This window comes from Papaver somniferum, chromosome 5 (genome assembly GCF_003573695.1).
Source record: "Papaver somniferum cultivar HN1 chromosome 5, ASM357369v1, whole genome shotgun sequence".
NCBI lineage: Eukaryota > Viridiplantae > Streptophyta > Magnoliopsida > Ranunculales > Papaveraceae > Papaver > Papaver somniferum.
In genome coordinates this window covers 193001213-193027472 of record NC_039362.1, presented here as the reverse complement: position 1 = coordinate 193027472, position 26260 = coordinate 193001213, and the positions used below count along the sequence as shown (strand labels likewise).

Genomic DNA, 26260 nt, shown 5'->3' with positions numbered 1-26260 from the left:
TTCTTTTTATGACGATCACCAATATTTATTATGATCTATGAATAAGAGCTGAAAGAGAAGATAATAACTTTTGGTTTTCTTTATAATCATCGTTCCCATCATGATGAAACTATGATTATCATCTTTACCACAATTTATGAATGAGAAGAAAAGGATGGGAAGAAGATAATAAGTTTAGGTTTTTTTCACAATTTATGAATGAGAAGAAAAGGATGGGAAGAAGATAATAAGTTTAGTTTTTTTTTAATGATCTTCATCATGATTTGTAAATGAGAGGAGAAGGAGAAGGAGAAGATCAAAGATTTAGGATTATTTTCTTTTTAACGAATAATGAAATTTAGGTAAGAGTATTTTTGATTTTTCATATACCTTGAGTCCTCCGATCCAATTTTTGGCTACACATGGTATATTAGCCCCCAAAAACTCAGCCCCCTACATCCCCAATAATAGTGTTCTTTATTTTGGACTGGATTTTTCAAGGCTTAGGAATTTTGAGTAGACGGTGCGTGTGTAATGATCTCAAATCATCACGTAGATTGGAAACGAGCGTTACAGATTATTGCGGATTAGTGCAGTAATATGCAACCAATCTGCAAATTAGTTGCAGAGATTATCTTGAGGGGGATAGATCATTGCAAGCAAGGGTCAGTTGGTCCCTGAAAATCCCTTGTTGGCAGTTCAGTTCATCCCCCCCCCAAAAAAAGGGATAAACTATCGCAAGCAAGGGCGGTAAATCCCTTGTTGGCAGGTCAGGTAGCCCCCTAAAAGAAATGGAATAGACCATCGCAAGTAAGGGCGGTAAATCCCTTGTTGGCAGGTCAGTTAGTCCCCCAAAAAAGAAAATTCAATTCATCGGGGATAGATCTATGTAAGCAAGGGCGGTAAATCCCTGTTTGGCAGGTCAGTTAGTCCCCAAAAAAGAAAACAACTGGTCGGATACCGATGGTGGCCGGGTCAGAACATCGGTTCGATGGATTTAGCCTGGGCAGCTGTTCCGGATCGGACAACATCGGTCGGGCGGGATGTACATGGTGGGGATGCATTGGGAAGCGGATTAGTGCGGAGATCTGAAGCGAGATGGAAAGCAGAAATGTCGGTATAGTTGGTTGAGCGAAGAGTGTTCCCCTTGGCAACAAGGGCGCTGAGGCGGTCTGGCTACACCGACGGGACATAAAATGTCTGCAGTACTCACGGTCTAAACGGTGCGGAGTAGCTCTCCCCTAAAACCACCCAACCCGATGCGCAGCGCAGGTAATTTAGTCCGGCTCGTACAATTATACCGAATCATTACTTGTTAATGAGTCGACTAGGATTTATGTAAGACGGAAAGATGTAGTCTTTTATTTCGTTTTGCCTTTTCCTAGAGGTAATTAAGTTTCCTGCAAAACCCGAGAACTCTTGTACTAATAAACTTCAACTACTGGTTTTCATTTCACTGAAAGATAAACACGAATCATGCTCAAATCAGCCTTGGCACCTATTCTTTCAACCATTCCAATGAAACCAAAATATCCAGTTGCGTGTCTCTCACTTTGTAAAGCTTTTCGTCCATCAGCTGTTCGTGATAATGTCTCAATAAACGCGGTTGAACCTTTTGAACCACCACCTCATTCATATCCAACTTCAGCTTATATTCATCTTCCTTTCTGCAGAAAACGTTGTCATTACTGTGACTTTCCTATTGTTGCTCTCGGTTCATCATCTGCGAACCTACCCGATGCCATTGATGATCCGGGCATTCTGAATTATGTTCAACTCCTTGTCGAGAGATTGAAGCAACAAAGGTTCTGAAATCGGATAACAACTCACCTCTTAAAACGGTGTTTCTTGGAGGGGGCACACCTTGACCTTCTCTTGTTCCTCCAAGACTTGTTTCGAAAATATTAGAAACGTTGAACTCGAAATTTGGAGTGAATTCTAATGCTGAAATTTCTATAGAAATGGATCCTGGAACATTTGATGCACAAAAATTGAGCGACTTACTGAACCTTGGTGTTAATAGAGTATCTTTGGGAGTTCAAGTATTTCAGGAGGAGTTGCTGAAGGCTTGTGGCAGAGCTCATAGTTTGAAAGAAGTGTATGAAGCTATAGAGATTATTGGTTCCGGTGGTGTAAGTAATTGAAGTTTGGATCTTATTTCATCACTCCTCATCAAACCTCAGAAATGTGGAAAGAGAGTTTAGAATGCGCTATAATGGCAGAACCAACTCACGTCTCGGTTTATGATCTGCAAGTGGAGAAAGGCACAAAATTTGGATTATTGTAAGTAGTTTATAACTGTGATAGTCAATGTGGCGTGTCTCTTTAACAGTTACGAGTTTTTATAGCCATTAACCGTTGTTAATGATTTTGAGTTTTGAATCTTAACAGGTATAAACCTGGTGAATTTCCTTTGCCAGATGATACTCTATCAGCAGAGTTTTACAAAATGGCTTCAAAGACACTCTATAATTACAATCATTATGAGATTAGCAGTTACTGCAAAAAGGGTTACGAATGCCAACACAATCTTACATACTGGAAGAACGGATACTACTATGCATTTGGTCTTGGGTCTGCAAGTCACCCCGACGGGGTAAGCTTTTCACGGCCAAGAAAAATGAAAGAGTACACAAGTTACGTCCAGAATCTGGAAGATGGGGTATTAATTCAGCATGAAAATGGATGTCGTAATGCTTTCTTTTCGAACTTCCAAAGGCCTAGAATTGAAATCTTTCAGAGAATGTTTTGGTAGTTGGCTTTATCTCTTTGCCAGACTTTTAGACCATATATAGAGAGTGGACATGTACCTCTATTAGATGATAAAAGAAGAGTGTTAGTGGCACAAGAATTCAGGTCAGTGCTGTCTAACGAGAGTAAGATTGAAGAGGAAGTGGCCTTCATTCGACTTAGTGATCCAGATGGTTTCCTACTATCAAATGAGTTGATATCCATTGCATTTGGTGTCATATCCCCATAACAATGATATTACTGTTGCACCTCAGACCTTTCCCAGTGGGTTGACTTTTAAATCTTCACTTTATCCTGTAATACCAACACTTGAATCTTTTAAATACATCCTGATGTTTCAGCCGTCGATCACACTTCTTTTCCTATAATTGTCTATCCAACGGTTATCTGGTTAAGATGTCCTAGAAATCTTTACACAACCATCTAAATCTCATTTCCTACGGAGCTTCTGTAGACACGTTTCTGGGGAAACACTGTCAAGACCAACACTTGAAAAAACTCCAATATTCTCAACACTTTCTCATTATAATAAACCAAAATTAAACCTTCAAATATGAAATTCGGATCAAAACCCGTGTCTAATGTCTTCATGAATTTGGTCTAAATGGAGAAATTTGTGATTTTTTCGCTTCTAATTTGTATAATTATTAGTAATGGGTTCTGCGAGGAGTTAAATCAAACAGCTGCTCCATGGAGAATTCATACTTTGTTTTCTGTTGAATGTCAAGATTATTTTGATTGGCAAACAGTGGGTCTCGTTCATAGTTATAAGAAAGCTAAACAACCAGGACCAATTACTAGACTTTTAAGTTGTACAGATGAAGAGAAGAAGAAGTATAAAGGAATGAACTTGGCACCTACTTTTGAGGTTCCTTCTATGAGCAGACACCCTAAAACCAAGGATTGGTATGTCTTTAAAGCTTTGAATTTTTGTTTTTATTGTTTGCATTTCTTTGATGTTGAACCCTGAAATTGATGCTTCTACTATGTGTGGCATGTGATGAACCTTGAATCAATGTTCATTTCACATTTCTCATGTATGATATTTCTTTTTCTTTTAGCATATGTTCTTATGGTATATATGCTGTTTTATTTGCTTTCCTAATCCCCATAAACACTGAATGTTATAGTTGAGACGGTACTGAATTACTAATTATTGAGAATCTATACATTTGGATAACACAATTGAAGTGCGGGATCGGATGCCATGTTGATACGGCGTGCTAAGCATTTTAGATACAGGGAAATGGCTATATGTGACTAATACCCTAAGTATAGCTATAGCGCAAATTTGCTTCCAGAAATTTTGCTGTGTTTACCACCTTTCCTTGCTCCATGTTCGAGTTGGTAAAGTGTTAATGTTCTCCGGAGAATAATTTTAACGGTGGAACTTTATCTCTCAGCTGAGGTGAAGAACTATTTTCTGTAGGTATCCTGCAATTAACAAGCCAGCAGGAATTGTGCACTGGCTTAAGTATAGTAAAGATGCACAGAACGTGGATTGGGTTGTAATTCTGGATGCAGACCAGATTATAAGAGGTCCAGTTGTTCCCTGGGAACTTGGTGCAGAGAAGGGGAAGCCTGTTGCTGCATATTACGGGTATTAAAGAATATTTTCTTGTTAGTAACTCTTTTTGTATGGATCGTGATTATTGAATTGTAAAGGTTATCTGTTTTTTTAGATACTTGGTTGGGTGTGATAATCTTCTTGCCCAGTTGCACACGAAGCACCCAGAACTCTGTGACAAGGTTGGTGGCCTCTTAGCTATGCATATCGATGACCTTAAAGCATTGGCTCCTAAGTGGTTATCAAAAACAGTGGAAGTACGAGAGGACCGTGCACACTGGTCAACCAACTTAACTGGTGATATTTATGGCAAGGGTTGGATCAGCGAGATGTATGGATATTCATTCGGTGCAGCAGAAGTTAGTACTTTCAATTTGTTCCTTTTGTAAACTCAAGATTATTCACAATACTAATTCATGTTTGTATGTACTGTCTGTTCTGTTTCATTTAGGTGGGGCTTAGACACAAGATTAGTGATGATTTAATGATCTATCCGGGTTACGTACCACGCGCTGGAGTTGAGCCTATACTTTTTCATTATGGCTTGCCATTTACAGTTGGAAACTGGTCTTTCAGCAAACTAGATCATCATGAGGATGCAATTGTTTATGACTGCAACCGTCTTTTTCCCGAGCCTCCTTATCCTAGAGAGGTACAATCATATAATAACTTCGGATGCATAATAAAGAAAGTTAGGCAACTAAGTTTAGTGTAGTTTTTTTTTTCCTACTGTAGGTTCAAGTGTTGGAAGCTGAACCAAATAAAAGGCGCGGCCTATTTTTGAGCATAGAATGCATTAACACTTTAAATGAGGGTCTTGTGATACACCACGCATCACGTGGGTGCTCTAAGCCAAACTGGTCAAAGTATTTGAGCTTTTTAAAAAGCAAGACTTTTGCTAATCTTACTCAGCCAAGATATTTAACTCATGGCAATCCACAAATCGAGAAAGCTGAGGTACAGCAGTATGCATTTGACAACCCTGGGAAGCCATACCCAAAGATCCACACAGTTTTCTCCACCGAATGTACCACATATTTTGACTGGCAAACTGTAGGCTTTATGCACAGCTTCCATTTGAGTGGGCAGCCTGGAGATGTCACACGGCTTCTCAGTTGTACAGATGAAGATTTGAAGCAATATGCTGGTCATGACCTAGCTCCTACGCATAATGTTCCATCTATGAGCAGACATCCGTTGACAGGCGATTGGTAATACTCCATGTTCTTTGAGTTTAAGGATGATTTTACTTGTAGCTGGACCCAAATTATAATAACTAGAACCTCATGCAAGGATAAAGTTCGGAAACATTTCTTTTTTCTATGCCGCTTCAGGTACCCAGCAATCAATAAACCAGCTGCTGTCCTTCATTGGCTTAATCACGCAAAGATCGATGCTGAATACATAGTTATTTTAGATGCAGACATGATAATGAGAGGCCCAATTACACCATGGGAGTTCAATGCTGCACTTGGTCATCCAGTGTCAACCCCTTATGAGTAAGAAAAAGTTTTTTTTTTCCGCAGGGTGACCAAAGTGTTTTACTAACATACATCTCCGTGACTCTGTGTACTGTTATCTCTGCTAAAGAAGTTCACCATTTGACTTTTGCTTTTCGATGTTAGCTACCTTATTGGCTGCCACAATGAGTTTGCAAAGCTTCATACTAGCCATCCTGATGCTTGTGACAAGGTTGGCGGTGTAATTATCATGCACATAGATGATCTACGTAAATTTGCTCCTTTATGGTTGCACAAAACAGAGGAGGTACGAGCCGACAAAGCTCACTATTCAAAAAATATTACCGGGGATATTTATGAGTCTGGGTGGATCAGCGAGATGTATGGTTACTCCTTTGGGGCTGCAGAGGTATGTTATACATGGAGGCTGCCACCGTGACGTCCTCTTATAGTAATAAAATATGAATATTGAAAGTGAACCTCTCATATTTTGTTTACACCCTTTGCTTAATTAAGGACACTTTTGAATGTTCTCTTTGATGCAGTTGAATTTGAGGCACGTGATAAATGATAAAATATTGATATATCCGGGTTATGATCCTGAGCCTGATGTCAACTACAGGGTGCTCCATTATGGATTGCAATTCACTGTTGGAAATTGGAGTTTTGATAAGGCTAATTGGAGGAATGTTGATATGGTCAACACATGCTGGGCCAAGTTTCCTGACCCACCAAATGCTTCAACACTGGATTCTACTGATACAAACATCATAAGTCGTGATCAGCTAAGCATAGAATGTGGCAGGACACTAAATGAAGCTCTTCGTTTGCATCACATAAGAATGAACTGTTTGGACCCGGCAAGAAAAGCTCCTCAGACAAAGCAAGAGACTAAAGATGATACACCACCACAGGACATTAGGACCAGGGAATTAACTCATCCTAATATAACAGATCCCATATTTAGTTCTTTCAGGTTTTGGATTGTGGTTCTATGGGCATTTTCAGTGATGGGTTTCTTAATAACCGTGTCAATGGTACTTTCTGGGCGGAAAGGAGAAGGGCCAAGGGGTAAGGGTAGTCACCATAGAAACAAGAGAAGAGCTTCTTACTCTGCCTTCCCCGACACTGCAGGTAGGCATGATAACATCCTTACAATAATGCTTCTGATATGCTCTTGTAATTGTAGAAAAATCCAAAAGAAAATTCTAGTAACAGAGTAGGCGAAAATAGTCAGCCTCTTAAATGTGTATGTCTGGGATTGCCTCTAACTTTTAGAAGTTCGTTGGGTGAAAAAGCAGAAGAGAACAGACAAAGATTTACCTATGACATCGCTTTTAGTTTCAATGTAAGTTGGGCTCATCCTCCAGTTAAGATTTGTTCTCATTTTTCTTGTCAATATTTTACTTACTCATTGATTAAATTTACGGGAAATAATTTTAGCTTTTAGACGTGTTATAGGGCCTATTGCCTATATGGGTGTGCGGTCCATTAGATGAGTAGGTCTTCCCATTCTTGTATATAAAAAACATTATATATAAGTAATATCTGATGCCTCTTTATCAACAAGAAGTTCTCCCCCTTCTCTAATTGTTACTCCAAAACGTTATCAGCACGAAACTATATCCCATAACTATATTGGATTTGTTGATCTTTTTTTCTACATAAGGATTATGGTCGAGCTAATATCGAAATTTAAATCAGTTAAGTTGGATCTATTTTGTTCTATATTTTTTTTTTCTCCATGATTGATTAAAAAAGAATATCCATACCATGATGTATTTCTTCTTTCTTTTCCATGATCTAATTTGTTCAAATCAGCTAATGTAAAAATTGTGTTTTGAATCATTTGTATACTATACCATAATCCATGATTAAATATATTTTGCAATAACATATGATAATAGAATAATATATACGAATCTCATGTATTTGGGCGTGGATATCGATTTTAATCAGTGTTGTATATCATGAGAAAGTTTAGAGAGAAAGAGTAAAGATATTTTCAGTAACAAAATATTCAATGATTAACTTTTACAGGACAGACATGAAAGTATTTATGTAAGGTCAAATAACAGTCAACTTGAAAGACCTTGACACACAGTCTACATAAGTCAACAGTGACTTGACTACTACACTTAACACACCCCTCAAGCTGATAAGTGCAGGCAGAGCCAAAGTGTATCAGCTTGAAACAAACAACTGAAAAAGGAAATCTCTCAAACAAAAAAAGAAAAGAGTAAACAAAACAAGAAACAAAGGTTTAGCAAACAACAACATCAGCCAAATTCTCAGGAGCAGAAGAGGACTTAGCAACATCAGTAGAATCCTCAAGAGCAGCAGAATAAGTCCCAAGTAGTTGATGAAGCATAGTTGAGAATATTGGATAACACATACATTTGGTGAAGAGATCAGCCAACTGAGCATCAGAAGACACATGAAACACCTTCAAGAAACCATTCTCGACTAATTCCATGATAACATGATAGTTCATGTCAACATGTTTAGTCATGGCATGATTTACTGGATTAGAAGCCAAACCGATTGCACTGACATTGTCACACAACATGTCAGTAGGAAATTGAAGAGCAATATGCAGATCAACAAATAGATAAGACAACCATTCTAATTCAGAAGAAGCAACCGACAAACATTTATATATGCAGCTTCAGCAGATGACGAGACATAGTAGGTTGCTTTTTCGAAGACCAAGAAATTAAAGAAGACCCCATGAAAATAACATAACCAGAAGTAGATCTGCTAGTATCAGGGCAACCAGCCCAATCAGAATCTGTGAAGGCTCTAAGAGAGTGTATGTTACCTTCTCTAAGAGTTATACCAAGACCAATTGTTCCTTTCAAATACCGCAAAATCCGGTTAACAAGCAAGAAATGAACTTTAGTCGGAGCATGCATAAATTGGGATACGTGACTGACACCAAAACAGATATCTTGCCTTGTAAGTGTTAAATATTGAAGACCACCCAGTATAGATATGTAGATGCAAGGTTTATCAAGTAATATGTCATCAGAAATAGAAGCCCTAGGATATTTACCACTGGAGTATCACAAGGCTTGCAGTCAAGCATATTAGCTTTGTCAAGAAGTTCTAAGGTGTATTTCTTTTGTGACATAGTTAAAGAATCATCAGATCTATGTGCCTCTATGCCTAAGAAGTAGTTCGGATCACCAAGCAATTTTATTGGAAAAACTAAACTTAAAGCTTTAACTACGGAAGCAATCAGAGCATCAGAACTGCCGGTAAGAAGAATGTCATCGATGTACAACAGTAAGACTATCATACCAGAATCAAATAAGTAAACAACATAGAATAATCGGAAAAAGATTGAACAAAACCATAGGAAAGTAAGAATTTTCTAAATTTAGCAAACCAAGCCCGGGGCGCATGCTTTAGACCATATAGGCTTTTCTTCAAATGACACACGTGATTTGGATAATCTGGATCAACAAATCCAGGAGGCTGAGCCATATACACGTCTTCCTCAAGGTCACCATGGAGAAAATCATTAGATACATCTAATTGCTTAATAGACCAGTTCTTGTTAATTGTTAAAGTCAAAACAACCCTGATTATAGTAATTTTAACCACGAGACTAAATGTTCCACTATAATCCACACCATCTTGTTGGTTATAAGCTTTTGCAACTAAATGAGACTTAAGTCCGTCAATTGAACCATCCTCCTTTAACTTAACTCGGTAAACCCACTTACATCCTAAAACGTTCATATGAGGTTCAGGTTTTACATACTCCCAAGTGTCATTATCACGCAAAGCTTGATACTATTCTTTCATTGAGACTACCCACTCAGGAATCTTAGAAGAAGTTTTAAACCCTTTTGGCTCAAAGGGAATGGTTAACAAAGAAGTAAAGGAAGCAAATAATCTATGAGGAACAGAATGATTTGTGACATAATCTGGAAACTGTTTGGATTTAGAAATTCCTCTTTGAGACTTAGTAACAATAGTGCTACTAGGAACTGACTCACTAGAAGCAGATAAATCAGGACACAACTCAACAGTAGAAGGAGGAGATGCTGAGTTAGAAAAGTAAAAATGATTTTCATCAAAAATAACATGGTGTGAAATATGCATTTTTCTAGTGAGAGGATTGTAACATTTATAACCTTTGTGAAAAGGGCTATAACCAACAAAAATACATTTGACAGACTTAGGAGAAAGATTGTCAGGTCTAGAATGACCAATAAAAGGGTAACAAATGGTGCAAAAAAATTTAAGATTTGAATAATCAGGCAAGTCATGAAATAAGATTCGATATGAAGACTGAAATTTAAGAAGTGGAGTAGGAGTCCTATTAATGAGAAAAGTAGCACATAAGAATGCATCATACCAATATTCCTTTGGACAAGAAGAATTAAACAACAATGTATTACCCATCTCAATGATATGGTGATGTTTTCTTTCAGCTAAGCCATTTTGCTGAGGAATTTTAGGACAAGAAACACGGAGAAAGATACCACTGGTGTCTAAGAATTTTTTGGAAGGACCTTTGACAAGCTCATAAGCTCAATCAATTTGAAAAGAAGGGATTTTGGTGGAGAATAAGTTTTCAATGAGAGATTTGAAAATTTGAAAACAAGACAGGGCATGAGAGACTTAAGAAACATGGGATAAATGCAATGAAAACGACTAAAATCGTCCACAAAAACAATATAATATCGATAGCATGTTAGAGAGGAAACAGGGGCAAGACCCTTTACATCACAGTGAATAAGAGACAGAGGACAAGATGCATGAGAAATGGAAGGAGTGAATGGTAATTGTTTGCTTTTAGCTAACTGACAGGGTTGACATAAGGCTGTAGACTTTGGAGTATTGAGAAAAATATGCTTTTGAGAATGCATGTGTTAAAGAATTTTAAAAGAAGGATGGCCCAGCCTACAATGTCATAAATCAGAAGAACCAATTAAAGAAGTAGAAAAAGCATGTTGAGATGACTTAGAGGAAAAAGGAATGTGAGAAATAGGATATAGATTGTTAACCATTCTACCTCTGGACAATAAAACATCATCGTGTAATCCTCTAATTTCATAACCATAAGGGTAAAACCTAAAACAACAATGATTGTCTCTAGTGAACCTAGCTACAGAAAGCGAGTTATGTGTCATAGCAGGAACATGTAATACATTGTTGAGATTAAAGCTAATTTTTGGTCTACGTAAAGAAGAAGTACCAGTAAGCGAGATAGTTAAGGACTTACCATTGCCAACAACCACTTTCTCCTTGCCACTGTAAGTAGATGAAGTATGAAGAATTGAGGAATCACTATTCATGTAAGCAGAGGCCCCTGAATCCGTAATCCAATGAGTTGAAGTAGAAGTACCACCTCGATTACCACCAAAATTATCATCAATATTCATACTTGTGAAAGCTTGTTGAACCTCTGCTACATTTGCACCAGAATTTGAAGAAGAGCAAATATTTGCATCGTTACTGTTATTTGGAGGATGATAGCGAAATAAACACCGACTACCATGGTGACTTGTTTTGTGACAAATATGACATTGTACTTGTGAGAAATTTGTTGAGAATCTTCTTGCAGAACCACTAGAAGAACCACCTCCATTACCGGCATATGAAGATATCGAACCAGTTTGATGTTGACTATTTTTGAAATTAGACTGATCATTACTGTTTCCACTGTTATAACCATTCTTGAATCTAGATCGATTACCATTATGAGAAGATCCATTGTTGTTTTAATTTCTAGATCCATTTCCATTAGAAGAAGTATTGCGACTATAAAAACCAACTGTATTTTGAGAATGAATCATAGCAGAAGAATCTCTATATTGATCAATGAGCCACTGCTCATGAGTTAACAATCTAGCCTTAATTTCAGAGTATGTAAATGGTGTATCACGATTTTGTGCAGAAATCACAAAATTCATATAATCTCTCCCTAAATCATTCATAATGTGCATCATAAGATTAGATTCACTAACACGTTCTCCTATAACAGCTAAAGAATCAGCAATACTCTTGATAGTATGAAGATATTCAAGAATAGATGATGTTCCCTTTTTAACATTGTGCAATTGATTTCTTAACATGGTTTTTCTAGCAAGAAACTGAGATTTGAAACTATTTTAAAGAAATAACCGAATTTAGAGAGAAGTTTAGAGAGAAAGCATAAAGGTATTTTCAGTAACAGAATTTTCAATGATTAACTGTTACAGGACAGACATGAAAGTATTTATGTAAGGTCAAATAATGGTCAACTTGAATGACCTTGACACACAGTCTACATAAGTAGACAGTGACTTCACTTCTACACTTAACACATCATCGTTTTTTTTTTTGTTGTTGCGGCGTTTGATTTTCCCAATTCTCGTCCGCTGGAAGAAGAAACTAGGTCATAAAAGAACAAATTCGACCCGGTCCATCCGCTCCAACCGATCCGGTCCAACCGACCAGTTCCAGTCAAACCGGTTTGATCCAGCCAACCCGGACCGGTCCAGTTAACCGGTTCGGTCTAGTCAAATCAACCCGGTACAGTTCAGTCAACCCCGTCTTACTTCTCCATGTTCAGTTTGTTCAGTTCCGGTTCTTCTGGGACTTGCGCGACTAAGACTGTTCCGGTCTCGTCTATATATAGTGGGAACCAAAATGTGAGGTAAGTAACCATAACACAGATTTTTACATTGAATGAACACTTGCTAGACTTATTTGTTTGTTTCTAAAACATGCCTAGTTTTGTTTATTCTTGTCTTAAGATAAGTTGACAACATATAAACAGTCAATTTAAATTATGATTGTTAATCTCGATCATTAAGAATTTTAGTCTTAATATTATTTTGTTCCTTGAATATGATATCGGCTTTAGTTGAATGGTGTCTTTTGTTCAATTGGTTGTACCAACTCGATTCCAATGTATTCATTTGAAATTTAGAAATACTTGAGCACCATTATTTTCTCCCTGAATTTGAATGTTTTATGGGATGTAATTCATTTGCTCGACTATTAAAGAGTCGGTATTTTCAAAAGATACGTTGGAAATAAAATTACATGTATTCCAAATTTTGTGGAAGGTGATATGAGCCATAAAATTTTCATTTCTCTATTTCATCCATTATATTGACGAACCAGTATATATTGATGTATGACAACAAGAGAACTATTTTTAGTAATCTATTCAACCTAAAGTAAGTTGTTGACATGTGTTGTGAGATTCTCTTGGCCCGTTGAGATAAAGAAACTTCTAAAATTAATCTAAATGTAGCAAAATTGAAAATTGAAAGAACCCCGAAGTAATGATGATTAGACACACCGACTCATATAAAACATGTGAAAAGGGACATATGTATCATGAGACAAAGATGTACTTTCGTCTTCGGTAGTAATAAAACCAATACACAAGTATCAACCGAGCATGAGATTAGCTAAAATTTTATAGCTCTCATCATAAATGAAAGAGTTGGAAATGCACCTGGTCATAGATGTTGGTATATACAATGTACTGTCTGTATCATAGTAGCAACCAATTTTCACATCAACTTTAATGGCAACAAGAACTTTGTCGTGCCAATTGACTATCTTATCGAGTTGGACTAGATCCAATGTCTGCACTTATGGAATGAAAACACGAGACATAAATTCTCTAAAGCACTTGAGATATATTGCCTGACACGTAATATATATTTACTCTAAAGTACTTGAGCTGAATCCCACTTTTATTACGTAATAAGGCCACACCACTTATTAAAACTCTCAAAACCCAAGTGTCTAACTCATAGTTGTTTTTATTCCACTAGCTTAAGGAATTTAAATTAGTTGTTGAACCACTTCCTTATAATGTGACTATGAAGATTGGACATCGAGCGCAACACTGTTCAAAATTTATTTTCAAGATAGAACAAAGACGTCACAAAATCTCTACATGTGCCAAGACATAATCACACCCTTTTCAATTCCACAGAAACCCATGCAAGTGGTATCATATGGAAACTCACAATAATGAGAGTGTAATTAAATGCATCTTTTATAGTCTCTAATATATTAGAGAAACTAGTGAGTCAATCTAGTGAAATGTAAATCCTTATAGTATTTGGAGTGTTGAATCTATATTGACTCCGACGATGAAATGTTGGGAATTGACTCATACAGGTGTTGATGGTGGTTTTTAGCTTAGGATTAAAATCGTAAAATCTTAGTCAAACAGTGATGTCACACTTGAGTAATAATGTCGCCACTAGCACATTTATTGAAACGTCCAACATGTCTGCGTAAAATTACCGGGGTACCTTTTTTTTAGTATATGCCATGCTCCACGGCGGAGCCCTCGGTACTGACTGGCATCATCTCTACACATGCCATCCACGCATGCTAGCCAAACGTGCCAATGACATGCTATGCCATCCACATCTCCGCGCCAAGGCATGCCAACCATGCCAGTACCACGGTGCCAATGGCATACCATGCCAAACACATCTCCGCGTTAAGGCATGACAACCATGCCAGCCGCACCACAGTGCCAATGGCATACCATGCCAGCCACATCTCCGCGCCAAGGCATGCCATCCGCGCCACAGTGCCAATGGCATGCCAACCATGCCAGCCGCGCCACAGTGCCAATGGCATGCCATGCCAGCCACATCTCCGCGCCAAGGCACTCCAACCATGGCAGCCGCACCACAGTGCCAATGGCATACCATGCCAGCTACATCTCCGCGCCAAGGCATGCCAACCATGCCAGCCGCTCCACAGTGCCAATGACATGCCATGCCAGCCACATCTCCGCGCAAGGCATGCCAACCATGCCAGCTGCACCACAGTGCCAATGGCATACCATGCCAGCCACATCTCCGCGCCAAGGCATTCCAACCATGCCATCCGCGCCACAGTGCCAATGGAATTCCGTGCCAGCCACAACTCTGCGCCAAGGCATGCCATGCCAGCCACATCTCCGCGCCAAGGCACTCCAACCATGGCAGCCGCACCACAGTGCCAATGGCATACCATGCCAGCCACATCTCCGCGCCAAGGCATGCTAACCATGCCAGCCGCGCCACAGTGCCAATGGCATGCCATGCCAGCCACATCTCCGCGCAAGGCATGCCAACCATGCCAGCTGCACCACAGTGCCAATGGCATACCATGCCAGCCACATCTCCGCGCCAAGGCATTCCAACCATGCCAGTCGCGCCACTGTGCCAATGGAATTCCGTGCCAGCCACAACTTAGTGCCAAGGCATGCCAACTATGCCAGCCATACTACCGTGCCAATGGCATACCATGCCAGACACATCTCCGCGCCAAGGCATGCCAACCATACCAGCTGCACCGTGGTGCCAATGGCATACCATGCCAGCCACATCTCCGCGCCGAGGCATGCCATCCGCACCACAGTTCCAATGGCATGCCATGCCAGCCACCTCTCCGCGCCAAGGCATTCCAACCATGCCAGTCGCACCACTGCGCCAAAGCCATGCGGCCCTACCACCATGCCGCTGGCTGCCAAACAGAGGGTTGCAATAATCAACGGCTACCCTTCCAACTGAGATGCACATCTCAGCCGTACAAGTTCGCCACCTAACGCATGGAAACTTCCGGTCCAAGGATAAACATCACGGTTTATGCCCAAACCCTAATTTTGTCCATGCCTAAAACATGCCAAAGCCATGCGGCCCTACCACCATGTCGCTGGCTGCCAAACGGAGGGTTGCAATAATCAACGACTACCCTTCCATCTGAGAAGCAGATCTCAGCCGTACATGTTCGCCACCTAACACATGGAAACTTCAGGCCCAAGGCCGAACATCGCGGTTTATGCCAAAACCCTAATTCTGGCCGCGCTTAAAACATGCCAAAGTCATGCGGCCCTACCACCATGCCGCTGGTTTCCGAACGAAGGGTTGCAACAATCAACGACTACCCTTCCATCTGAGATGCAGATCTCAACCGTCTAAGTTCGCCACCTAATACATGGAAATTTACGGCCCAAGGCCAAACGTCACGGTTTATGCCAAAACCCTAGTTTTGGCCGCGCCTAAAACATGCTAAAGCCATACGGCCCTACCACCATGTCGCTGGCTGCCAAATGAAGGGTTGCAACAATTAACGACCGCCCTTCCTCCTGAGATGCAAATCTCAGCCACACACGCTCGCCATCAAACGCATGGCCACTTTTGGCCCAATACCAAACACTAATTTTGGCCATACCTAAACTATGCCAAAACCTTAGTTTTGGCCGCGCCTGAACAATGCCAAAATCCTAGCTCGGCCATGCCTAAACCATGCCACTGGCTGAAAACGTAAGGTTGCAACAATCAACGTCCACCCTTCCTCCTAAGATACGAATCTCAATCATCCAAACTTGCCACCAAACGATTTATGGCCACGACGCCAGAACCTTAATTTGGCCATGCCAAGAGAATGTAAGTGCTGCAACCATGCCGCTGGTTGCTAAACGAAGGGTTGCAACAATCTACGGCTACCCTTCCTCATGAGATGCAGATCTCATCTGTACAAACCTGCCACCAAACGACTCGTGGCAATGTCTTGGATGCGATGCTAACTCTTGGTCACGGCACCAACTTGGCTGCGATGATAACTCTCTGGTCACGACACCAACCTAGATATGACGCCTATTCTTTGGTCACGTCACCAACTTGGATACAAACGCCAAATCCTTTGGCCACGCCACATGTAGCAACATGCTACACGTTTTCCATGAAAACACTCGAGACATCAAAACATGTCATAAACTGGGGGATGCTCATCAGGGTATTCGTCTGGCGGTTTACAGCGTGCGGCGTATACTACGCCCGTTACAGGAAAGTGTCATAAGGGTTAGGCGGTTAGTAAATACAAGAAGTAATGGTGAAATGTTCCCTTCATTATGGAAACATCAATTCCAGGCGTTACCCGTTACCATTTTCTTCCATTTACTCAACCTTTTCCACTTCTTACGAGACCATGGTACATTTCATTGCAACTTGTATAAATAGGTCTCATCTATTTCCACCAAATACAAGTTTTAGTCAGGAGAATACAATACTCATAAATCACTTGTTAGATTTCCAATTTCTGGTACAAGTTGTCAAACAACTACTCTTCCCGAATCATCTATTCTGGTCTCAACACTCTCTCCGCTTCCCTCCCTAGACCAACCCTTCTTCTTCACTTTGTGACCGAAGCAAGTCTGGAACGACCATTTCTTGGTTTAGGACGGATTTGTACAGATTGATCTCTCGAATCAAAGTACTCCCTTGCAGTATATTGTTTAGTGTTTAGACTCGTTTCTCACCCACACACTCGAAATTACCGATATCAGCAGAAACCGTTTTCACCCTCAAACAATTGGAGACCACAGTGGGAGATCAGTCTCTCGGTTGCAATATCAACTTCTAGCTTTCAATTTCGTCTTTCAATTTCAAACTCAATATGGTAGAACTTAGATCCGGGTCAGCAAAAAACCCTGAGAACACCAGCGCGGAAACCGTCCCTGTTGCTAACGCTCCTTCGAGCGGCATTAACACGTTGCCTACTAATCCCAGCAGCATGGAAATCGTTCCTTCAGGTATTACACCGCCAATCACCAGGGCCAGAGCTGCTGCTGCCGCCCCTAATGTTTCGTCGAGTATGGCACCTCCGACCATCACTAGGACTACAATTATTCCACCATCAGGACGAGAAATCGGAGGAGCCAGAGGAAGCCACCCTACATCACCATTACTGATTTGATGGAAAGACAGGAGGTTCTTGCTAGAACCCAGACGGACATGGCTTCGACTCAGAAAGAAGTACTTGTCTTTCTCAAGACCCTAACGGAGCGGCTACCACAGGAGCCGCGCCATCCAGAGTCGATAAGGAACACCTTCAATACCCATGGCGCAGGCACCTCAGCAGGGAAATCCTTTGTAGAAGAAGAAACTCACGCCAGAACCCCATTGGAGAGAAATCAACCGTCCAATTTCGTCATGCGAGAAGATTTAGAACAACTTCTTCGGAATCGAATCAAAAGTGATGATGTAGACATGCATCAACATCAACCCCCTTATCCGCCTGAAATACAAAGAATTCCTCTTTCAAGAGGATACACTTCTCCTTAATTCGCCTTATACGACGGCACCAGGAATGCAGTAAACATATCTCTCGATTCCTGGAGTCCCTAGGCGAACACGAATACAACCATGTCCTCCGTCTGAGGGAGTTTTCGAAGTCGCTTACCGGAAAAGCGTACACGTGGTACAACAAAATCACACCAAACAACATCTCAAACTGGGGTGACATGGTTACGGCTTTCTACAAAAATTACTTCTTCGTGTCTGAGCAGGTTACCTTCTTGGATCTAGGATGGATGTTCCAACAAGATAACGAACACCCAAATGATTTTGTCAAGAGATTCAGGGTGCAAGCGCTAGACTGTCATGACCCAAATGTGACTGAACAACAATTGGTAAATTCCTGCATCAACGGTATGGCTCCCATCTATCGCTCCTTACTAGAGAACCCGCGATTCCAGACGTTCTCCGAAATCCATGAAGATGCCAAACGATCGGCCACGACGACACCAGCGTTATTAGAAAGAGACATTCCAATTAGAGGCAAGGACGTACGCGAAACTCGAGGAAGTAGACGTCTCGTCAACAAGCAATACAACACTGGTTCCTCCTCTGTGAGCGTAGTGGAAGAAGGAGGTAAAAGGAAGTCCCCATTGGCAGATCAACAGCCTAAGCATGCGACACCAGCACAACAGGCGGCTCCGCGACGGAGGGACGCCGCTAAGACTCCCATGCATAGTCATGAAGATGGAGGAAACGTCCCGGATTTCCCATTCCCGATCAAGGAAGTGATCGAACTCTTAGAGGCATGGATCCAGGACGATGTCATTAGATTACCACCCCCAGACGCCCACCGACCGAGACAGAGATGAATGCAACAGACTAAAACATATCTTCAAGGAGAAGGTAGAGGAAGGGGAACTTCAGCTTGGAAATGAGGGAGTACATAGAGATCCACTTCCAGTCAGAAATTGTGGGATCTCTAGGGACTCCGTGCACGAATATGTACAATCCATGATGCAGCATGTGTGCGAAATTCTCTACCTTTCCAAGACGCAGCGTCAAAAAACCTTCACGGCCCTCAATCGTGTTGTGTCGGGAAAATGACTTTTTCCGGTTACGAAAGCTACGCCAGAAGCCCCGTCTCTTTTAAGGGACAACGCTGAAAAACACAACTGGGGACTGCTAACCACGGCCTACCTAAGGGGGACTGAGCTCGACAACACATTTATCTATGCAGCCTCTGACTTCAATATCATTACCATCAAGACTCTGAGAGCTGCAGAAATTTTGAAGCAAGAGGCTTGTAGATGAGGAAAAACGATTTGCTGGTTTTTACGGAATTAGGGAGATGACCGTGTGGAGACTCCTTGAACCGAGAAAATGCTCAAACTCACACAGATACACTGCAAGAAGGGAGTGCTTTAAGTTCGAGAGATCAATCTGTAGGACTCCGGCCTAAACCAAGACAATGGTCGTTCCAGAGTCAATTCGTTCACAAGAGAGGATGGGCTGATCCGTAGGAGGGAAGCTGAGAAATGTGTGAGATCAATGGTGATCGAGATTGTAGGTGTGTTTTGTATTCTGCGTAAGAAGGTTCTGAATGATTGAATTTACTCAGTTGAGAGTGATTGCTCAGACGATGAGTTCGTGTAGACGAAAGATTGTCTGTGTGAACTTGTCGAGCAATTATTTTCTAGAAGAATGTCGTCATTTTCAATCATGATTCAGAGGTCTTTTATATTGATGGAATTGTAAACACCATGATCCCATGAAGTGTGAAAGTTGCTGGAGTCAGAAGTGGGGAAGTGGGAAATCGTGTCAAAACCAATTGCTCTTCATGCGGAGACTTGGTTAATTTCTCATCCACTACTTTGATAACGCCTCCAACTGATTGCACGACTTGCTCACACTCTCATCGTGTGTATGAACACACGTGCCGTAGATCGCCAGACCAAAACCTTAGTTAATCACCCCCCATGTGACACGATTGATTGATGTCTCGTGTGAGTCAGTTGCTGACTTTATGGGACGATGAGTCCTTATATTTCTGAGTTGAACATAATTTTGCAAATATTTTGAGACTCATGAATTGAACACGTCTGCTGAGGAAAAAATATCATTGTCGAATAAATGTCGATAACTTGAGAAAACTGTGCTGCTGAATTGTTGAATATTGATAGTTGAACCAATATTCCTTAGTCTGAGAAAATATTGCTAATCTGAGCAAGTATTGCTCATCTGAGCGACTGTTGCTCGTCTGATGAATTGTTGGTAGCAGGACCAAATAAAATATTAATTTAATATATTGATTACTAGGCCGACTATAATAATGAAAGTGTTGATCGTGGGATCAACATAAATTTATTAGTATTTGAATCTACTCAGAATTTCGTTTTTGCAGAGCTCTGGATTCGAAACCCTAATTTTGATCAATTGATGATTTATTGAAAATCAACCACGAGGTGAAGGAGGGACCGAATACATGGGATGATGAGGCGACCATATAACGCCCAGATGCTCAAGTGAGCAAAATACCGAAGTCTCTGAAGACCAGTTGGTGAAAGGATGATTAAATGCTGGTTTAAACATTTATTAAAATAATGCTCGTGTGAGCGTTAGGTAGTAAAACCTAGTTATGAAAAGATGAGGGACCGACCAAGAGAGCATGAGACCGTCCCTTGGTGGTTGCGGGACCAGCTGATGGTTATTTGAGTAAATTCCAAGTTGTTTGAAAAGAGTTTGGACCTAATATGAGCAATTGAGCAAATTAGGTCAAAATTATTAAAACATGCGGGACCGGATATTTTCAAGCCTTAGGGCCAGTCTTGGTCGGTCAAGGGGATATTCCCGTGTCACCATAATGTTCGTTTCTCAGTTCTGAGAGTTTCGATATTTTCCGGTGCACGTTTGAGCAATATTTTGAGAAAATATGAAGGATTCAGGGTTTTTCTGAAACTAGGAAAAAATTCATGAGATGATGAAAAATAATTAATAAAATATGAGATCGCAAGGTGTGGTACCGACCACGGCTAGGGCATGGTCGACCATCTAGCAAGCTCTATCCCGCATCACTTTTCCAAATTTTATGTAATTTGTATGTATTTTCCCTGATGTGAGGGAAATACCATGAAACTGAAGAATTTCATGAGATTAAGGAATTTCCATGAGATTAGGGAAATAATAATAATAATAATAAAATAGGGAGTGATCAAGTGTGGGACCGGCTATAGCCAGGGCATGGCCAGCCGGCCAATGGGCACGGTCCCAAGGCACTCTTCCCAATTTTATGTAATTTTTCATGATTTTAGGAAAATATCATAAAATCAAAAAGGTTTGTTGAAACCAGAGAATTTTGTTGAAATCAGGGAGTTTCCATAAGATGAGGAAACATAACAAATAATAATAATAAAGCAAGGGGCGTGTGTGGGACCGGCTAGGGCATGACCGGCCGGCTGGAGCCCGGTCCCACGAGTTTCCCTAATTTTATATTATTTTTCATGGGTTTAGGGAAATATCATGAAATCAGGGAATTTTCATGGGATGAGGGAAATAATAAAAATAATAAGGAACCATGAGGTGTGGGACCGGCCACGGCTAGGGCATGGCCGGACGGCTCGTGAGCTTGGTCCCACGACACCTTTCCTAATTTTTATTATTTCTTTGACATAAGGAAACACCATGAGACGAAGGAGATTTTCTCAAATGTAAGGATTTTCATGACATCAGAGAAAACTAATAAAACATGATAAAATATAAAATTTGGCGTGGGACTGGCCTCAACGTGACTGGCCGGACGGTGAGCCCAGTCCTCTAGCGCCTTTGCCAATATTTTTTTATTATTATTATTTTTCTTCCTATTTTGCATAGGTTCATCATTACTTCGTGTTTTAAAATGCTCGTTTGCGCATTCAGGTGCTTGTTTGTGCATTATTGATGAATACACTTGCACCATTTTAATCAGGGCTTACTCGATATCTGCTCAGATGCCTGCACGTTGAATATTTATCACTAACCCGTAGAATTCTGCTGGGAAGAACCACAAATTGAAGTGACGAAATATTACGAAGAATCGTAGAATATTGCTGAATATTCAGTTAACGATTAGAGATATTTAATTGATGGATCTATACTAGCAGGCATGCTGTCTAGGAGCATTAATTATCTGAGAATTGAGAGATATGAGCTTTTTGAAACGTCACATATCTTTTATATAGTCAGGGAAAACCTTGTTGCATCCTGAAGACGTTATTGCTCTATACTAGCAGGCAAGCTGTCTAGGAGCCGTCCAATCATTAAGATTCTATGCACATGTCTTTTATATAGTCAGGGAAAATATTGTTACATCCTGAAGATGTTATCGCTCTATACTAGCAGGCAAGCTGTCTAGGAGCCGTCCAATCGTTCGATTATATATAAAAGTAATTACTGAAATTTCTCAGTATTCATGAGATATGTCGTTGTCTCAGTTGAGAGACTGCACATCTGCATATGCTCTGAGAGACAGTATTCTCAGTCAGAGGTTCTTGCGGCATGAACTTTCATGCTTCGATGAGAGACATGAGCCTCAATACTCACCTGATTGCTGGATCAGGAGTATGTACAATTATGGTTTTACGATTTTATCCTTTTTCAAAAATCCACCATCTACATTAAGTCCCTTGCTTAGTGAGGGACAATCACACTACACCATTTAAGGTATTAGCAACCTACCATAGATGTTGCTAAACGGGGTCGCAACATGCTTTTTCCGTTGCTAAACACGGTGTCGCACTTTTTAGCAACGACATAAGCTCTGTTGCTAATCTCGGTCAGCAACGGCAATTCGCAACGGCCCTTGCCGTTTCTAAATTTGTTTATTAGAAACAACAAGATGTTGTTGCTAATCTGTTGCTAATTACAGGAATACCATTACCCGAAACTGGATACTGCTGGTTCTTGTTCTAATTTGTTGGTTCTGGTTCTAGTTTAGCAATAGGGCACGAATGTGCTAATTTTTTGCAACCACAAAAAAAAGGTCAAGTCTATGTTTATTGACCTAGTTAAAATTCATTTACCGCCACATTCCCCCCTGCAATCGCCTGATTCTCCATATTCAACATTCACACAGATATACAAACTACAATGGCGATACATAACTGTATTGTTGAGAATCTTGTTGAGAATCACCACTAGATAATATTATAAAAGAAATAATTCTTCAATTGATACAAATGTTCACAAGTAAACTTATTGAACCTAAAATTTTGTGACTGACATACAATATTCGATCTATGTTGATGTTCATAAATGGATGTGTAACCTAGTTTGTTGTGTCAACTGACTGAGGCATTGAAGAATAGGGAAAGAAAGACTAAAATATCACCAGAAGTATCACGAGACTCTGCTTGCTTAACCAACTTCCTATACAAATCATAGGTAGATTCAACTATTACTACAATATCACCATAATAATGCTTTTCGACTTGAGCCCAAATACCTACATAATAACCAATTTGAAGTTTCAGTATTGAGGTCACAAACAAAAGATTAAACCCTAGATTTTGTATAAGCTAGCTAATAATAGTTTCTATGTTTATAAGTCAAAAATCATCAATATAAGTGGGATCACGGCTCTACATTCTCAAAGTAGGATTGCATTTTGTTTTCGAAATAGTGATGTTTTGCAACTTCAATAATCTTATAAAATGCATACAGACTAGTGAACAAAATTTATTGAAATCAATCCTTAGGTTTACCCTTACGAGGATATTCTGTCTGCATACTTTTTTATGACAGATCATAAAATAAAAACTAAAATTCACACCCCCTAAATGTGTTGAATCTTCCTTAACCAAAATATAAGTGACTGAAAAGTAATAGCATACATTGATGAATGACGACCATCGTCATCATAACCACATTCCCTGTACCTATCAGAACTCCTACTTCTCTGGACAGACTGAATGTCTTCATTACTTCGACTTCTTCCTCTATTATAATCATCATCCTTGTAACCACCATCAGAATCTCTACCATAACGGTCTTCATCGCGACTGTATGAATCACCACCTCTATTGTTTCTTTCATCATCCTTAGAGCCATATTCTCTCTTCTGTAACCATTTTGGTCATCGTCTCTACTTCCGTAGCGATCTTCATCCCCATAACCTCCTGAACAGAGCCTATACATTCCCCTGGGTGAGTGTGCTACGAATCCTATGGAATTCAAAAGGTCTACACAGAAAGGTGTTATGTATGAAAATTTAACTACCATATACGAGAAAATATTAAGAGAAGGTAAATTATGGAATTTATTTATAATATGTTCAGGAAATATTCTCTGAATTTACCATAAGTTTCTGAAACTTCAAATAATAAGAATTTCATTCTTGAGCAACACAAAGCATTCAGGACAGCTAATCATGGGTATCTAGGAATATCTGAAAAGATTACTAAGGTCTGTGTTAAAAGAATAAGTTTTTAAAATTGTATCCATATGCAATAGCGTTTAAAAATCGTTCGAGTATTCTCGAAATGAGACTGACTTCTCCCTGTTGGCAAGTGCTTTTTGTCTGGCTTCTTGAATTCTTTCTTTATCGATCACTAGTGCCACCAAAGAATGAGATTTCTTTCTGACATTACTTCCCTGGTCCCTCCCACTGGAGTCGATATATTGAAAAAATCGGATAATGTCTGCATATGTCTCGGAAAATATACTGGTCACTTAGTATATTTTAAAATGGAAGAGTGCGATTAACAGAAAGCCACGAAATAAACTCAACATGAATATAATCAAGAATAATTAATTACATCGTAAAAGCTTACTCAAATTAAATGTTGCAAACAATCATTTCCAAATGGCAAATATTAACAGACAGAGATAAAAAAAAATTATGCATGTTGTTTGATTTCATCAATAACACGTTCAGACCCATGTCCCACCAGGTATTCAAGAACAGTCAATGCTTGAACCTCAATGCAGAAAGTCTTTAGTCACAGATGAAAGAGACTCATGTTGAGAAACGAAGCAAAATGAATATCAAATAGGATTCCAATCTATTTCTCTAGTAAAAAATGACAAACCCACAAATTACCAATCCGAAACAAAATTGTTTCTTAAAATCCTACAAGATGTCAAATATGAAATTCGAGAAGATCTAGATGCATAATCACACATATAACTCGCCATAGAATCTCAGATAGAAAGCTCTACGAAAATCAGAAAGAGCATAGGAGATGTGCAAACTTCGTACACGTGGCGCCAATTTTTTCCAGTATCATTGATTCGCTTCCTAAGCACAGCCATTATCGTTTGATATTCATGACTGCAGAAATGTAAAATATGAAATAAGCATATATATTTTATGGAATATGAACTATGGAGAGCATCTAAAAATATGAACCAACTTACTAGTTTTTGGTAACTTGTGCAATATTTGACATATTTGACCCATGAGGAACCTATGGTTCATTGCTTGTCGTATCAAGAACCTGTAAAATATTACGAGGTAGATAGTTATTTATAGTCCCCAACCACTGAATAAACAAATGAACCCCTTGCAACTAAAAAAAAATCCTTTGAGACTAAGTAATCCAAGTCGATTTCATGTGCAGGAAATGACGAAACTATCAAGAAATAGTTATCCACATGTCAAAAAAACTACAAAAGAAAAAAAAAGAAGCAAGGAATGTAAAGAAAACTGTTACCTTCTGTTCTACAACAGGAACTTCGGGAACGTTCTTGTTTTCCCCCATCTTAGTCCAAACCAGTGAGGAAGAGAGTTCAGGTCATGGTTTCCCAAATACATTAAAGAAATGAAAGTAATGTATCATATTTAAGAAAATGATCACTCGGGAAGATATACAACCACATGTGGATGCAACTTTTTTTCAGTACAAACTAAGGGTAGTCTACAATTAAAATAAGGCATAAAAATTATCTCCAAGGCATTATACGAGAAATGCCATTCAGTGATACAATTATTATCAACGACATCCAATCACTGCATAGACGCCATGTTGTGATCTTCAAATTTTCTGTTTTTATGTTTTTCCAATCACTATGAATTTAAATGCCCAGTAGGGACTTCTCCACTAAGTAGTCGCGCCTGCATGTATTCTAGTGATCATATGAGGCTTCCAAGAGGAAGAACAATACTAAACAAAAAAATGAGACAACATTAAATAGTCAACTTACAGGTCCCTGACAGTTTGATTAAAGACATTCTTCATGACCTATATGCAGTTGCAAAACCAGTGTATTTCTCGTCTACAGTTTTCCCAAAGTCTACCAGGTCCCTGACATTTTTTCCAAAGTCTCACACATATCTGTGGTGACTAAAGACGATGGATGATTTCTAAAATCTAAACCAGTGTATTTCTTTCTACCAGTGGCATCATTGGTCCAAGCTAGTAGCTTCAAAATAATTTATTCTGAAAGAAAGGGAAAGCTTTGTGAAAACACTCCAAACTCCAACA

The 26260-nt window shown here is 39.7% G+C and overlaps 1 protein-coding gene, 1 long non-coding RNA gene and 1 pseudogene across 2 annotated transcripts; 2 read left to right on the top strand and 1 right to left on the bottom strand.

The window, feature by feature from the left end:
• Window positions 1-1375: 1375 nt before the first annotated feature.
• Window positions 1376-3024, top strand: LOC113278394 (annotated as a pseudogene).
• Window positions 3025-3184: 160 nt separating this feature from the next.
• LOC113284136 (peptidyl serine alpha-galactosyltransferase-like) lies at window positions 3185-7143 on the top strand. Its single transcript, XM_026533552.1, has 8 exons — window positions 3185-3636; window positions 4160-4330; window positions 4413-4656; window positions 4749-4949; window positions 5033-5508; window positions 5632-5796; window positions 5923-6166; window positions 6303-7143. Exons 1-8 carry the CDS (start codon window positions 3335-3337, stop codon window positions 6978-6980), a joined length of 2481 nt encoding a protein of 826 aa, XP_026389337.1. The 5' UTR covers window positions 3185-3334; the 3' UTR covers window positions 6981-7143.
• Window positions 7144-24893: 17750 nt separating this feature from the next.
• Window positions 24894-25541, bottom strand: LOC113278393. Its single transcript, XR_003325483.1, has 3 exons — window positions 25490-25541; window positions 25194-25273; window positions 24894-25107 (listed from the first exon to the last, which is right to left on the bottom strand). It is a non-coding gene; the product is annotated as an uncharacterized LOC113278393 (long non-coding RNA).
• Window positions 25542-26260: the final 719 nt, after the last annotated feature.

Excerpts from the sequence above, each read along its gene's own strand:
- LOC113284136 (XM_026533552.1), top strand. The coding sequence starts at position 3,335 with ATGGAGAAATTTGTGATTTTTTCGCTTCTAATTTGTATAATTATTAGT. Across the intron at positions 4,657-4,748 it reads ATTCATTCGGTGCAGCAGAA|GTGGGGCTTAGACACAAGAT; the intron begins GTTAGTACTTTC and ends TGTTTCATTTAG. Across the intron at positions 6,167-6,302 it reads ACTCCTTTGGGGCTGCAGAG|TTGAATTTGAGGCACGTGAT; the intron begins GTATGTTATACA and ends TCTTTGATGCAG.